The 15,081-nt window shown below is 44.8% G+C and overlaps 1 protein-coding gene across 1 annotated transcript in view; it reads right to left on the bottom strand.

Moving 5' to 3' along the window:
- The window catches only part of CFAP77 (cilia and flagella associated protein 77), a 96,380-nt gene that overhangs the window by 49,497 nt on the left and 31,802 nt on the right, over nucleotides 1-15,081 (bottom strand). The window contains exons 2-3 of the mRNA XM_019510713.1: nucleotides 1,171-1,270; nucleotides 127-355 (exon numbers count right to left, since the gene is read on the bottom strand). Of these exons, the coding sequence (XP_019366258.1) occupies nucleotides 127-355; nucleotides 1,171-1,270 (329 nt within the window). The remainder of the gene's footprint in view (nucleotides 1-126; nucleotides 356-1,170; nucleotides 1,271-15,081) is intronic.

Here is a 15,081-nt window from a genome sequence, read left to right as displayed (position 1 = left end):
TTTTCCCCCCCCCCCCCCCAAAAAAAAAATCGCACTAGCATCACTGATTGAAAACATAGACTTGAGGATGTGAGTGAAGAATCTAATCCTTAAAAAGCCACAGGGTTTCCCTCTCCACCAACTTACCGTGCTGTGATTCCAAAAGTCATATCTGGAGGCAGGCTTGGTGGGGCTTTCTTAAAGCGACTTCCGTCTTCCTCTTTGCAGCGAATGTCCTTGACACGGTGGTACAGGTTGAATTCCCGAGCTGTGACATAACCAGCCTTAAGAGCTCCACGATTCATGGCTATATAATTACGTGGTATCTCCCTCTGGGAAGGAGGCCTGGGCTTCATTGAGTGCCAGTGGCCTATCGCTAAGGCATAGAATGGAATAAAAGAAGCAGAAGAGAAAGGTGTTAAATTATTTGGATGACTTGTCCTAGGTGAATGACTTATTCTGTGCAGAGGGCACAGACTTAAGTCTAGTGCATTTAATGCAACAATGCATCAAGGACTTCTTGCAAGTCCTCTGCATAGGGGCAGATTTAGCCAGGTTCGCCTCAGTTGGGTTCTCAGTGAGAATCATAAGAACTGAGGAAAATCCATATCTGAAGCAGAGATTTTAATTTTTTTTCCCATGCAAACTGCTTCTGTTTCCAACTCTCCAGGTGGGTTGGAAAAGCCGTTTGACAAAGCCTTCATGTCGGTGCCAGATTTTAGTACAGTACCAAAAGCTTGCACAGGAATGGGCCAGTCCATTTACTACGTTTGACTCAGTGCTATTAGAGCTCAGTGGATGGCAACTGCAGTAACCAGGCCAATACAAGGCCCAAGTCAGGAAAAGGAAAGCCATGATTTGCACTGTTTCATGTTGTTCTGCTCTCAAGCAGGGATAAGCTCACTTGGAGCCCCTTGCAAGTCTCTTGGTCTACATTCCCTAGGCTTCACTGGTGATGCTATACCTATTGCTGGCCACTGATGGCTCCATCCTAGATCAAGATGAGGCCAAGAAAGCTGCTCTCCTATAAGTTACCAAATGCCACAGACTGCGTTCATGTACTTGAGTAAAATGCTAGCATTCCTGCTCTCCATCCTTAGCTCAACGGGGAAAAAGGCATATCATTAACTAGAAACTTGCAAATGATACCCCGGTGGGGTGGACCCACCTCTGATAGCATCACTATCATACCTTCAGGCACACCTCCATCGGTCCCACGAATGCATAACCCATATGTAAAATCGGGGCCTGGAAGAGTGTAGGAACTTCTCCGAGGTTTTCCAAGTTCTGGCTGAAAGAAGAAAGGCAAAGGTTTTGCTTAACAAGTCAGAACCCCTGAAAACAGACTATGTAACAGATTCTGATTAGGCCGGCAGAATAAGTCTAGCCCAGAGGAACATCTTAAGAAGTTCCCAATGTTGGGAGCCATATATAGGTGTGTTGGTGTCATTTTTAAGCAGCATGTCAATTAGACTTGCTCTGAGCAGGCTCAGACAACAGTCCCTAGTTGGAACCTGATCTTCATATGACTAATAAAGATTGTGTTCAACTGGACTTAGCAACGAGGCTGTTGTGGACAAGCCCTGTAAGTGTGGTTATTGTCCGAGAAGTGACCTTCAGAAAGAGATGGCCGTGCTTTGTTTGAGGCTCTCAAGAACTTGTGCACGTGGTCATGCTTTCTCTCGCCACATTTCTGTTATTCCATTTTTGTTCCGTTGAATCGTATTTTGTCTTGCCCTAAAAATGAGGTTCTTTGATGTCTGTGTATCCAGACTTTCCAGGTCCTTCATTGCATTTGATATCCACTAGGCGCCTCGCTCTTCTGCAGCAGTCGTTTGTATCTGCAAGTGAGTTTGGACTGCTGGATGGGAATGATGGTGATGAGCGCAAAAAAGCAACTTGATTCATAGATTTGTAAGAGAAACTTGTTACTTGTCCCGTCTGCCTAGGGAAAGTCATGTCAGCCTTTGCTTTAGTTTTGCACTGTACATGTCTGAATCCTGCTCTCCCATGTTCAGATGAATCCAAGCCTTAAAATAAAAATTTGGTGAAAGTCAGCAGGAGTCACTGAACTCAAAGCTGTGTGTGAAATGGTGACAGTTGTATGGGTTTGTTCCCAAATCACAAGCCATACTGGATTCCCCGGAAAAGAGGGCCTTGGCTTATTTAAAAATGCACAGGTTCAAACTATGGAAATAGTAGATGTCCAGATCTGTTGGGTTAGCTGGGTAAATCCACTTGATTGAACAAGGTGGCTGGAGAGGTTGGCTGCAGGCGGTAGCTTTCTAGCGGCTACAAGCCATTAGACCTTCTTTGGCTGCATTTGTATCGTTTAGAAATCATGGGTTCCATTAGAAAATTGGAACTGACTGTACATGAAGATCCTGTTGTGTTTTCGCTCATGGCCAGGAATGATCAATAATTCTTAACCAGCCAAATACAGGCAACTGGGGTCTGGGGGGTGGAGGGGAAAGAAAAGGGAAAATAGTGAATGGTGGTTCTGGCTCAGAAGAGTAAAACTATGAACACACTGACTGCACATCTCCAAGCTCTGGGCTTAATTGACCCCAGTTCACTCCTTTCTTTGGACCATGATCTCCATGGTGATGTGAGACACGCGCATCTTGAAATCTTATTGACTTTTGAGAGAAAGAGGGCATGGGGGTGGGGGAAGAGGTGGTACCTGGCTGCCAAACAGCCCATACCCCTGCCTTGCAGACTTCTGCTATCAGATGGTTGGAGCAAGGCCAGGTAATGAAGCCCCCCACTAAAGCAGAGTTTGGCTTGTGTGAATGCATTAAATACACATCTTTCAGAGACCCTGTGTGCTGGGTCAGTCTGGGAGAAGGGAAGGCCTGAAAGTCTGCTCTAGCTCTATCCCCAGGTGAATGCTTAGAAAGTATCAGCTGTGACACTGGGCTATCAAAATGAGTGTTGTTACACTCCAGAGTCAATATGCTTGTGTGATTAAGGGAGGTATTTACACCTTGGCAGACTAAACCCTGTCCTCCCTGCCAAGCCTGAGTATAAACCAAGTGGGTCAAGAAAGAGATGGTGGCAAAGAACGGTACGTCGCCCTGCTCTAATGACAGCTTGGTGCACAGCACCTGCCTACGGGCTTCAGAAAGCCGTTCCATTCAGAACTGGAAATGGGTGCATGGAGCGAAAAATAAAACACCTTTTATTTCTCCCCCATGGCTTTATTTTTATCTATTTTATCGGTTTCTCCACATGGGATTGCTTAGTTACAATCTCTCGGGATGAGCTAATCATTAGTGCTTTCACTTAGGTTTTAGGAACCATGTAGCTGATGAACATTGACCTACCCTTGGCTTTTTCAGTCCTAGCCTGTGGCAGGACCCAGACTCCACCTACCCCTGAGCTGAAGAGCTCTTCAGTGGAGGTGGAGATCTGAATGCGATGTATCAAATTGCTTTCATCATGGAAGAAGTTAGTTGAGGCCTTTTTCCCCTGTTCCAGGTCTGCAAGGATGGGGAGAAGCTGTCTGCTTACTGAAAATAGTAGTGAGAGGGCCACCAGGCAACCACCGGCCTCCAGGAGAGGAGTTTCTGGCTGTTAGGACCATTTGGGAGCGTGGATGTCACCCATGTCTGAATGTTGTTCCGATTCAGGGGCTAATGCTCAGCTGGAGATATGTGGCCTTCTGCTCCCCCTGGCAATTCATATCCAGTATGTAATGATCACACAAGCATCGCTTTGGGCCAGAACCTTTACTTCGTACTTGGGCAAAGGGGCCAATGAAGTCAGTGAAGCTTAACTCGAATAATGAGGGCTAAATAGATCCCTTGCCAAGAACAGGACTCATTTCTCGGAGCTCGGTGCTGAAGTCTGTAGAAGTTGCTTGTGTTTCCTCTAACTTTAGGGCCTGAAGCCATTTTCTACACATCGTCGCTTTGGGGTGTCTCAATTCAAGGTCTACTTGCAGCTCTGTATAATTCAAACAAGAAGGTCCATCTCTGGGCAAGAAACCATTGCAAGAAGCCATTGAATGGAAACAAGCGCATTGTTATCTCTGGGCTGCAGCAATGGAGATGGAAAATATGGTGCTTTGTGCCATGGCACTCTGAGTCTGAATCACATTTTCTTGCTTATGAGACTATGCAGGTCACTGTTTATTCATTAAGTTCATTCATTTTCAATTTCCAGCAAACCAGCAAGTGACGCATTTTACCTAGCTGTGATCAAACAGGCAAGCTGGCTCCCCAAAACTACAGGGCCTGCAAACCCATAGCTCTGATGCAAACTGAGTTGGATGCAATGTTGGCAAACTTCTTTCCATCCCAAATGGGAAGTGTTTAGGCAGCTCTGGGAAGAACAGTTTGGATTTTGAGAGCTCTCTTGTCACCCAAGAAATAGGCTTTCTCATGGCGTTCGCTGAAAAGACTTTGCAAAGGTCTGGGGCTTTCTGAATCCACTTCCACTTCTGTGTCTTTCTGTATGACACCTCTCTTCTTTCCCAGAGTTGAGGGAGCCAAAAGTTCATCTAACATCCCGCCTGATTGTACGGTTGGCTCAATGAAAGATATATTGCCAAGCAAGTCTTCCTTCTCATTGTGGTTACAACATTTCAGCATCCCTGCATTGATTCTTTGTGGTGAACAGATATTAGTATTGTGTTCTTCTAGAGAAACTGGAGCATTTTTGGCTAAATCACACAGACAGCCCTCCTTCACATCTCTTGCTGGGACCGGACCTTGTTGTCTTTTATGGGCACGGTGCCTAGCAGACTGGGGATGACCATGGTCTCTGGGTACTATTATACTGTGAATACAGCTTAGTAATAATAAACCATAAATAAAGACGTGCTGTGCCTGTTCCAGGGACGCAAGCTGAAGATGTATAAACTGTTGCAAGAAATGATAAAGTAGCTTTCATTGCTGATCTATTTTTTTCTGCCTTTTATAAGGCTTTGGTGTGCTAGCTATTTTTAGGTTTCTTGTCATTGATATACAAGGGAAATGGTGTAGCATTTTTCAAAAACATGAGGGCAGGCGTTTCCCTGGGATCTTAGCCTGCGATCCTAGCAAATGAAGATGTGAGGTCAGAAATTAGTTATTAAAATTGAAGATGTATGGTTAGGGGAGGAGAACTCCCACTGACAGCCTGGAAAAAGGAGTGGAAAGGCCTGTAACATTGCAAATCTGCTTAATAACACTTAATTGAGTACATTTTGAATGGGAAGGGAAATGGCAGGAGCAGGATTCTTTAATGCTTGCAGCCCATCTGCTTCCCAGGCCGTGGACCCGATTTCCTTTTCCCTGTGCTTTGGCACTGCTGTGGATGGGGGCTCACTACTGCCATTTTGGTTTGATGGCATTTTAGAGCCCCTTCGCCCTGGTGCAATGTGCAAGGACAACAGGGAATTTAGCCTGATGGGTCAAATCTCGAGGCAACACATGACTCCTATTGATGTCAGTGGACCTGGGAGGGCCTAAGCCCCTGTCAGGATTGGATCTCCTGCCTCCCTCAACCCAACCGATTAGATACTCGAGGCCGAACCTGTCTTGGTGATACAAGGAAGGCACCTGAATCAAGGATTAACGTTCGTCTCGTTCGCAAACCAGCAGAGTGGATATAACCGTGTTAGCCCGTTCAGATTGTTTGTCATCAGTTGATTAGACGCGCTGCATGACTGAGCATTCGAGAGAAGCGCCCACCGTTGATGGGAAGGCTCCTGATTTCTTTCTCTGACCCACCAACGTTGCCTCCCTTTTAGGTTTAGCCTGTCACAAAGCTGCTTGCCTGGAATACAGATCTGTCTGACAGCTGTCCCCATCAGCAGACAACTTCATTAAACCTCATTAAGATGTCATCTCTCTGCCTTATTTCCCACCTCTCAGCTCTAATTAAAACCATCTCTGTCTCCATCCCAGGCGGTCCTAATTTTCTCTGGGTACCTTCTGCAAGTTTTCTCCCTTTACGACCTGAGCGAGGAAAATCAGGCGTCTTAAATATTGTTTATCCGTTCAGCTCATTCAGAAAAGACTAGCCAAGTGTTTCCCGAAGCATTGCCAGTACCCCCTGCAGAGATCACGTCTCTCCTGGAATGAGAGAGGCATGTGCTTATCACCTGACTGTTTCTATTTGTTCTTTAGGGGTGCTTTTATGGGGATCAAATTATATTAGTTCCTCTACAAGGCAGTATACCCCATTTTAAACTGAATGCACTGTACCCAGCAATTCTTTTCTCAGTAGGACTCCCAAATGGAGCCATTGCACATTGGCGTGTATGTGGTCATATGTGTACATGGTCATACATGCACAGTTAATATGAAGCCCATTCACGCTGCTGCCGTCTGCTGGATGGCATCAGAATTGCTCAGCCGTGCGATCTAAACCCTATACTGCAATAGCGCCGGGAGAGGGGGGAATCCGTCACTGCATCAGAATAATAAAAGCAGTTGAAAATGGGCCCGGGACGGTGTGAATCTGGGGTATGCTTAAAATCTGAGACAAAACACAGCCATTTTGGGCGTTCCACATTTTGTGGCAAACATTTTGGCGCGCCTTGAGCTGAACTGCCAGCTTCTAAACACTCCCTCCTGCTAATCCCTTTATGCAGATTTAGATAGCGAGAGGGATAGAAAAACAGATTGCAAACAGAGCGCTGCAGAGAGAGATGGAGGCATGTATTTTTAATCCCTGTATCGAACGCAGCCCTTCGCCGGGGAGGGGATGCTCTGGAAATTCATGAATTCTCTCAATGCCTTTATTCAGGTGGGGATGCCCGGTCCCCTCCTTGCTGACTCCATGGCCTTTGGCAGCCTGCAAACCCCACGCCTGTGCATTTTCAATCCATACAACCCTGTTTCTTTCCTTACCTTCTGTTCTACTTTTCATTACACCCCCTTGTACAGTAAAGCCTCCCATCATGCTGCCATTACTATTATTATTGCTGATTTACTGCACTTGCAGAGTGAAGTGATTGCAGTGACAAGGCCCAGCATTTTTTCCCCCCTTCCCCCCGCGACAGCTTGAAATCAAGCCCCTCATTTGCATTTACATGATCTCGCTGTGCAGCTTATGAGATCGGGAGATTTATTTGCTACTTAGCTTGATGTTTGATTACACTCTAAGAAGGCGGTGAGCTACAAAGTGCGGGGATACATCAGATCTGAGCTACTGAGAGCCTCTGGGGGACAGTAGCTCAACATCAGGTTTAGGTAGATGAGGAAGGGAATGTTCAGTGTTTTGAAAAAAGGCAAATTTTGAGGCTTTTTTTTAAGGGGGTGGGAAAAGCGGAAGCAAAATTTGCCCCTCCCCCCTTGCTGGAAGTGGTTAGTAAAAATGTGAATTTTTTTTTCAAACAGATCCAGGGTCGTTAGCTCTAGAGAAATGCTACCAGGCAGTAGCTGGCAGGTACTTTTATATGGAGCCAACTCCTTGTAACTTCCATTCTTAAGCAGAATAATAATCATCATCAGCACTTGCCATCTTCAAAGACTCTCATAAACATTAAAGGTCAAGCTTGAGAGGAGTTTTGCTTGATTAAGGCCCACAATATTTGGTCCTAATTTATTAATCCTCACAACACGTCATTAAGCAATAATCCTTGGATAGCAGCTGCGAAAACTGAGGCAGAGAGGTTAATTGACTTGTGAAAGACTGCAGAATAAGTCCAGGGGTGTAGCGGGCACCACGATCTGTGTGGGTTCCTGGCACAGGCTTGTGTTCAGATCTCTAGCCCGAAGTCCCCACTGCCAGAGTGAAAGTAAAGAGGGCTGCATAATATATCGGTGACACCTGAATATCAGCCGAGGCAGAACAGTACCTATGACACTTCATCATAATATGATGCAGATGGGAGAATGAGCCATGTGTGTCAGTACAAATAAGCAATACCCTAATTAGTACCCTAATTTATATTGAACAGTAAAGGTTAGAACTTTATGAGCTAACCTCTCCAGCCCCTATTCCTGTGACCTACACAGCTGGTCCAGCGCATTCAGCGTGACTCTTGTAGTGAATAAATGACTGGTACATTAATAAGAAACTCAAAACCCCAATACTCAATGGCTAATATTATCGCCATCAGCTTCACCTCACCCACACTGCACATATTTAATATCGGCTATTACACTTGATAGGGTAATGACTTAACCAAAACACTTGATGCTGGGTGAGTTGAAGCTGAGTTTTGAGAGTTTTTAAATAACTCTGGGTTGCACAACATAATGTTGTTTAAAGGAGATGAAGAGCTAAATGGTTCTTGTGCTAGATGTAGCTATGGTTTTCTAGTCCCCCAACAATTCTGCTGTAAAAATCCTACGGCATGGGGAGAAATGCACTTCCTGGTGTAAGTGGTCAGGAAGCGCTGTCTGCATCAATTTGCCCCTCCAGGCAAGTGCTCAGGATGAACACCATTTACAAGATGGGGCAGTAGAAGCCACATGGGGCACAAGAGCAACTAACAGGAAAAGATGGTATCAGGGCTGGAAGGGTGACCTAGCTCACCTTGCTCTCCCAGTTGCTTTTTGTGCTACATCCTCATTATGCTTTTTATGGTCTCAATGAAGGCCAAACTAACTTGCAGCTACACCCATGGTCAGTTCATTGAACCCAGTCCTCTTCTGGTGTCAGCTGGCATATTGCCTTCAGTGGAGCCGAACCAATTTGCACCACCTGCAGACTTTGCCCACTGACTCTGAGGTTGCTTGGGTTTATCCGAGGACATTTTGACTCCAGTATGCATCTTGACTTACGGGCCTGGACCTTACACAGGCCTTGGGGACCTCTTATTAAGAGTCCCGCCCAGGCAAGGACTACAAAATCAGACCCTTTGGCTGGCTGTGGAGACTAAAGGGAGAATACATGGCTGAAACAAAGTAGGAAGGAGCCAATGTACATCGTTTTGGTGCTGAACGCTAGCCCATCGAACACTGAGCCAAGTTTCATTGCTCTCCTGCCCCCGGTCAAACACCGAGTTTTCATAGGAACCTCAACGCAATAACAGACTGACTACAATAAGCATTCAGCAGGTGACCACGTTCTCAGGATGGTACATACCTTTCCATTTACACCTTTTTTCTTACTGTATTACAGACCCCAGATATTAGTGATTGGCATTCTAGAAACACTGCGCTGCCTAGAATACTGTCATTAGTTTGCCCGGAAACCTGAGAGAGATTTTCTTTAAAACATTCAGTGATGTTTCAGGTTTTTGTTGGAAGCGCAAATGTTCCTTTTCCCACCTTTGTTGTTGGGTTTTTTTGTTTTGCTTTTTTTTTTACTTTCTTCCTTCCTTACTACATTTGCATAGACAAAAGGCAAAGAAGTGGGGAAGGGGAGCCGAAAGGGGGCGAATAAAAGGACAGAAAAAGGAAAAAACAGAAACCCCCAAATATTCCAGTTTTGGGTTCTTTGCTGGCAGCTCAGAAAACTTTCAAAAGAAACCAATTGCTTTGAGAAAAAGCTCTTTCTTTAAAAAAATATATATATATTTCAGTTAATTTTTTTCACCGGCTCTAATAAACCCCATAGAAACTATAACAGAAGCCCTGAACACAGATTAGTTTGGTTAATGACTGAAATATTAGTTGGGCTGAGACAATAGAGAAAAAAGAATGACTTAATTATAGCAATTCTTAACATGGATTTTTACATGTCCTCATAAGAGAAAGTTGTAATATGGATCAGAAAAAATGCTAAGGAAATTCGCTAATACATTGGATTCATTCTCTGTACTATGGAAAGTGTCTTGGGAGGAGTTCACTTATCACCCTTGTGTTGAGTATAAAATTAACATAGAAACCAAAGGGTGATCCTCTGCTACAATGGCCCTGCTCTGAGGATACTCCACAGAAGGCCTTTCTCACCCCTTTCCGCTGCCAGGACACAGAACAGACTCCAATTCCTCGTTTAAGTGTGGGGAGGAGAAAACAGGATGGCTCATTGGCTTTGACCAGGATTGTTAATAGTTGAAGGAGTGTATGAAGAAACTTGCTCGAGGGTACCTGTAAATCAGTGGCAGAGCCAAGAAAAGAGCCGGTTGGGTACCCATATACTGCCTTCTACTGTGCTCGTGCCATTTGTGTACAACACTGGGAGGCAATAATAAAATTAAACAGCCGGCCGATGTCTGATTCGGTCGGAAAATGAGTGAAAGGTCAAACGTGTTGAGCAGCGATTGCGAGCGAATCTTGCAAGTTGGGAGTGAATCTTGGATAAATAAGTAAGACAGCGACAGGAGTACTTCAGAAAGAGAATCAAAGAGCTACTGGACTGTTTCAAGTTTTGACAAGAGCAGGGGTCATTCTCTTTTCATTTATTTCTTTTCATTTTTTATAGAATCATTGAAAGGCACGTCATGTAGTTTTGGAAGGGAAAATGTGTTCTTCCTAGTGATTTTTTTTTTTTTTCCTGCCAAGGGAGAGATCCAGCCTCAGCTCCAGTAACTTGTATTGTGAAGTATTTCACTATATTTTTGTCCAAAGGAATTTCAAGAAGTAGTTACGGTAGAGATGGGGAGAGCAGGATGGGTTTGAGTGCTCATGAGAACTGACACCGAGATAGCAGTGGTCCTGCAGCCTTTAAGGTGAGACCTGGTGACAGGACACAAGCCTTGTGCCTCAGTTTCACGGATGGGAGTTGCAAGGTTTAATTTTTGTAGAGGCCCTGGAAGAGGAAGTGCTAAGTGCTGTCCCTGCTTTAAAACTCTTTCCCTGTGTAAGAGTTGCTCTCCAAATAATGAAAACCACCGAGACTTGTGGGGCTGGGGTCACCCCTCTATGGGTTAGATTTCATGGCCCTTGCCATGAACTGGTTGCAAGTGGCACCTTCATGCCTGTTTTGCTTGTCTGCACTCAGAGGTCACCAGCCTCCACTGAATTCAAGATCTCATGCCACATCTAAGGACTGTGTCTCAGTGTAGTTCAGACATTGAAAATAAGGGTGAGGCAGGCTGAACCTTTGCAGCCACCTACATGTGCTAAAGGGTTGACAACTCTGTGCCTGGGAAATAAATTACTAGGTTCAAAACACTTCATACTTTGTAACTTCTGAGACAGACTTGTCTGGGGAGGCAAGACTAAGTAGTTGCACAAAACCAGAGAGGACCTGCCCCAATCCCTCCTAGTTCCCTCTTCTTCCCAACCAGCTACCATAAACCTTGCCCCAAGTTGTTCATGGCCCTTCTCTCAGTCTTTATGAACTCAGTTTAGTTGCACTTTTGCAGTAGCGTTTCTTTTTGGTTCTGGCTTGTTGAGCGGACTGCAGACACTGGAGTAGGATCGATTCTGGAAGTGCATCAGGCTTGGAAGATGGCCACGACTTCAAGGTTATGCCATACCCAACTGGAGATTTAGCCCTCCTTTTCTACCTCCTCCTGTCTCATGAGCTGCTTTCCAGCTTTCACTTGACTAGAAGATGATTTTTTATTTAATGCTTGGAATTTGGGATCTGTCCCTAAGCCTTAAGCCTCCTGATTGCCTTATTCATGTGTTTGGGCTGAAGAGGTGGTAGCTTGCCCTTGACAGGGGCTGAGAAAAGGATGCATGGCAGCGTACATGTTGAGTTGGACTGGGAGGTAGGACAGCTGGAGTTACATCTCCTTTTCTGCTTTATGCCACATCTCATCCTACTCTCTGATGGCAGACAACAATGCGGTGGCAACTGGCTGATGGAGCAGTGTGGAGTACATGGTATTAATTTGCGGCTGTAAGCTCTGTAGTTTAAAGCAGAAATGCATGCTCCCTTCTAGCTACTGGAGAGTTTGGGAGAGCGTCAGGGTAGGACTCTATTTAAGTTGCTCCTTGTGAAAGCAAAGGTGCTATGCTCTCAAAGCCCCCTTTGAAAATAAGTAATTAAAATGCTTGAATGGCTCTCTGAGGCAGGATGGAAAGTGAGAGGGGTAAGTTTCCTGGGTTCGATGTTTCACGATTTTAGAGAAGCGTAAGTGTGAAGTCCACAGCCCGAAGACTAGTCAGTAGGGGCTATACACCAGAGTGAGAAGACAGGATGGTGTTGAGGTTAAGGCACTAGATGGGGTCCCGTGAATTCAGTTCTTGGGTTCGCCTCCTACAACCCGTCTCATTTGGCAAAGCAGGTGAAACCATGGGCCTATTGGAGATAATGGCGGAGTGGCTTTTACTTTGGTGGGGCCTGCTTTTAACTTCAGAGATCAAAGCAGCCTTAGCTCTTCCTAAATGGAGATCAAAACACACCCACTTCTTCATGGTTTGGCTGTTCTGTGCATTGAAACAGTAAATTCCTCCAGCAAGGAGCATGCACATGCGTATGCCCAGAACCGAGAGCAACGGGGTCAAAATCTTGCGGGTACTTCTGGTACACAAATGATGATAAAAGGTTGCAGGGGAGCCTTCAGAGAGAATGGAAGTACATGCATCCATGGGAGAGAGACTGCCTTCTGGTACAGTAGCTTCATGCAAGAACTGTTTGTACTTAGCTTTTAGTCTTGAAAATTACCATGAGATATGCTATTACAATTAATCATTAAAGACTTAAGAAAGAGGATACCCCATTACATAAAAGACTCCAGTGATGATCTTTATCCAACTTGTAAAATGGGCAGACTTGATGGGACTGAATAATTTTCCTCTCATCTGCACAAAATCATGAATGCTAGTCAGACCTCGAGTCTGAAGTGAACACTGTGAGACCAGCCTATAATTACCAAAATAGAAAAAAAGAACAGCGTTTTCTAATGAATGACAAGCCACTAGGTGGAAATCTAATTTGGTCTAATTAAGCAGCCTTTGTGAGGATTTGTCTTTAGATGAAAAGAGGGAGCCAAAGAGATCTAAATGCAAATGAACTTTATCGTTTTGGTTTTAAAGGGCCAGCCAGATATGAAAGTATTTATGTACCCAGTACTTTCATTCTTCTTTAGCATTGGCCTTTTAGTTTTCACCTGAGAACTACAATTTTCTCCCAGTTTCTGGGAACTTGTAAATAGTTAATGCCCTGTTTCTTGACTTCTAACATACTGCTAGGTTAGGCAACTTGGGCATGACAATGCCCCACATGTTACTGAGTGTTTTCCATATAACTTGGCTTTTTTGATACAGCCTTGGAGAGAAGATGGTGGTTGCTGGAATATCAAGTTTCAAGTTTGCACTGTCCAGGTCTGTGGGGGTTTGCTATTGAACCCAGAGGTCTCTGCCTCTCTGCTTATCTTGCTGTCTGCACAGCGAATTACTTTATCATTGATAAATGAACAGGCTCTTGTTCAATAGTGCTCTCTCTGCTGATTCCACGGCGACAGTCATTCAGCAAGTGAAACCACCAGAAAGGTGAAATCTATTGAGGTGTTTCTTTCTGATCAAAATGCAGATGCTGAAAACTTAGCTTCCTTCTGTTGTTAACTTTGCTTTCAACTTTTGGCCAAATTGGAGTCTCTTGCCAGTGTTTAGGGCCAGAAAAGTGAATCTGTCCTCTCTAATGATGGTGTAATGGGTGATGTATCCACACCAGAGCATTTCTTCTCCAAAGCTAGCGAGCAAGGAAGGGGAGACTTCTTGCACTGAATGCATCACTCAAGGATGGGCAGCGGGAAGGAAAGGGGGCAGGTGGCCCGGGCAAAATGGGTATATATGCAGTTGGGCCGGAGCTGCAAAGTTCTAGGCCAGACCTGAACTTTCCAAAACTCACAGGTTGTCACATCTTGGCCCTTGGCTTGAGCCTATCACTGGGTGTGGATGCCCAAATTGAAGGAGAGCAAATTTAGATTGGACATCAGGAAAAAATTCTTTACAGTGAGGGTTGCCAAAATATGGAATCTGCTTCCAAGGGAGGTGGTGCTATCCACTTCCTTGAAGGTATTTAAGAAGAGTTTGGACAAACACCTGGCTGGGGTCATCTGACCCCAGTACTCTTTCCTGCGCAGGGCAGGGGGTCGGACTCGATGACCTAATAGGTCCCTTCCGACCCTAAAATCTATGAAATGCCATGATACTCGCCTCCTTGTGACTCCTAGAATGACCAAGGCTTTGTGGCTATGGATAAAAGAACGCGGTGAGGTGAATTCAAAGTGGATGGGTGCCTGCCATGCCTCTGCAGGAAGCGTGCATGTGCTTGCTCTGTAGTAAGTGAAAGCTAAATTGTGGTACCTTATCCTTCCTGTCATTAGTGCATGGGACTAGGTGTCCACACTTGTGGTTCATTTCTGGCTCTGATGCTTTCTCTGTTCCTCAGATTCCCGACATACAGAAACCTGCTTCACTCCTGACACAAGCCTCCTTGTTCAACCCTAAGGAAATCTCTCTGTAACCCTGAGGTCCAGCTTGGCCCGGACTTGCACCCAATGCAACCCCAAAGCCAAGCTAGTTCCTCCACACCTTACTCAGAAATCATTCGGGGCTTAATGGAGAACAATGGACAGACAACATGATACGAGGGGAGTTGAAAGTATCACTGAAACCAGGATGTGGGCTCAGGCCTTTCTAAGGATGGAAGGTGACTAAACTGTGTTGACAGCTGCAATCAGATTCACTTTCCCCTGGCATAAAACTCCGAGTCTTGGGACTGAATCTCAGTCTTAAGTATTATGGGCTTTAGTGTAGTCACCATGTCCACTTAAGGGCAGAATTTGACTGTGGACAGTACCTCTAGTGACATCTAGAACACAATATATGTGCCTAGCAAGCAATCTTAAATGTAGGTAACCCCCTTGTTTAAGGTTTTCCACTGAAACTTTGCACTGAATAACACCGGGGTATTTACAATAGTAGGTTCCCAACTTCTGATACCTCCTGTACAAAATCACCTCTGTTTTCATAGTAGAGAAGTTAGTGTTCCTTATCAAAAAGGATGCTGTTTCTTTAATGTAATAAAACCCCAGCAGGACAGAACATCTTCACTTGACTATCCCCCACTATTCCCATAAGAAATCAAATGTAATCCTATTTAAGAAGCTTTAAATAATTTTGAGCTTTCATATTGACTTATTAAAATGAAGCTTAAAAAACGCCTTCATTGCAATCCCTTTACAAGGGTCAGGGATATAAAATTTGAAGGAATATGATTAGTAGATCAGGTGGAAAGATATAGGCAGCAGGGTCCAATTTTACAATATAAAGTGTGATTTATTCCTCCCCCCAACCCCTTTTACACTGGAAGGTGACT

The sequence above is a fragment of the Gavialis gangeticus genome, unplaced genomic scaffold (assembly GCF_001723915.1).
Source record: "Gavialis gangeticus isolate Ggan-Ray unplaced genomic scaffold, GavGan_comp1, whole genome shotgun sequence".
NCBI lineage: Eukaryota > Metazoa > Chordata > Crocodylia > Gavialidae > Gavialis > Gavialis gangeticus.
This window is presented reverse-complemented; position numbering and strand designations above follow the sequence as displayed.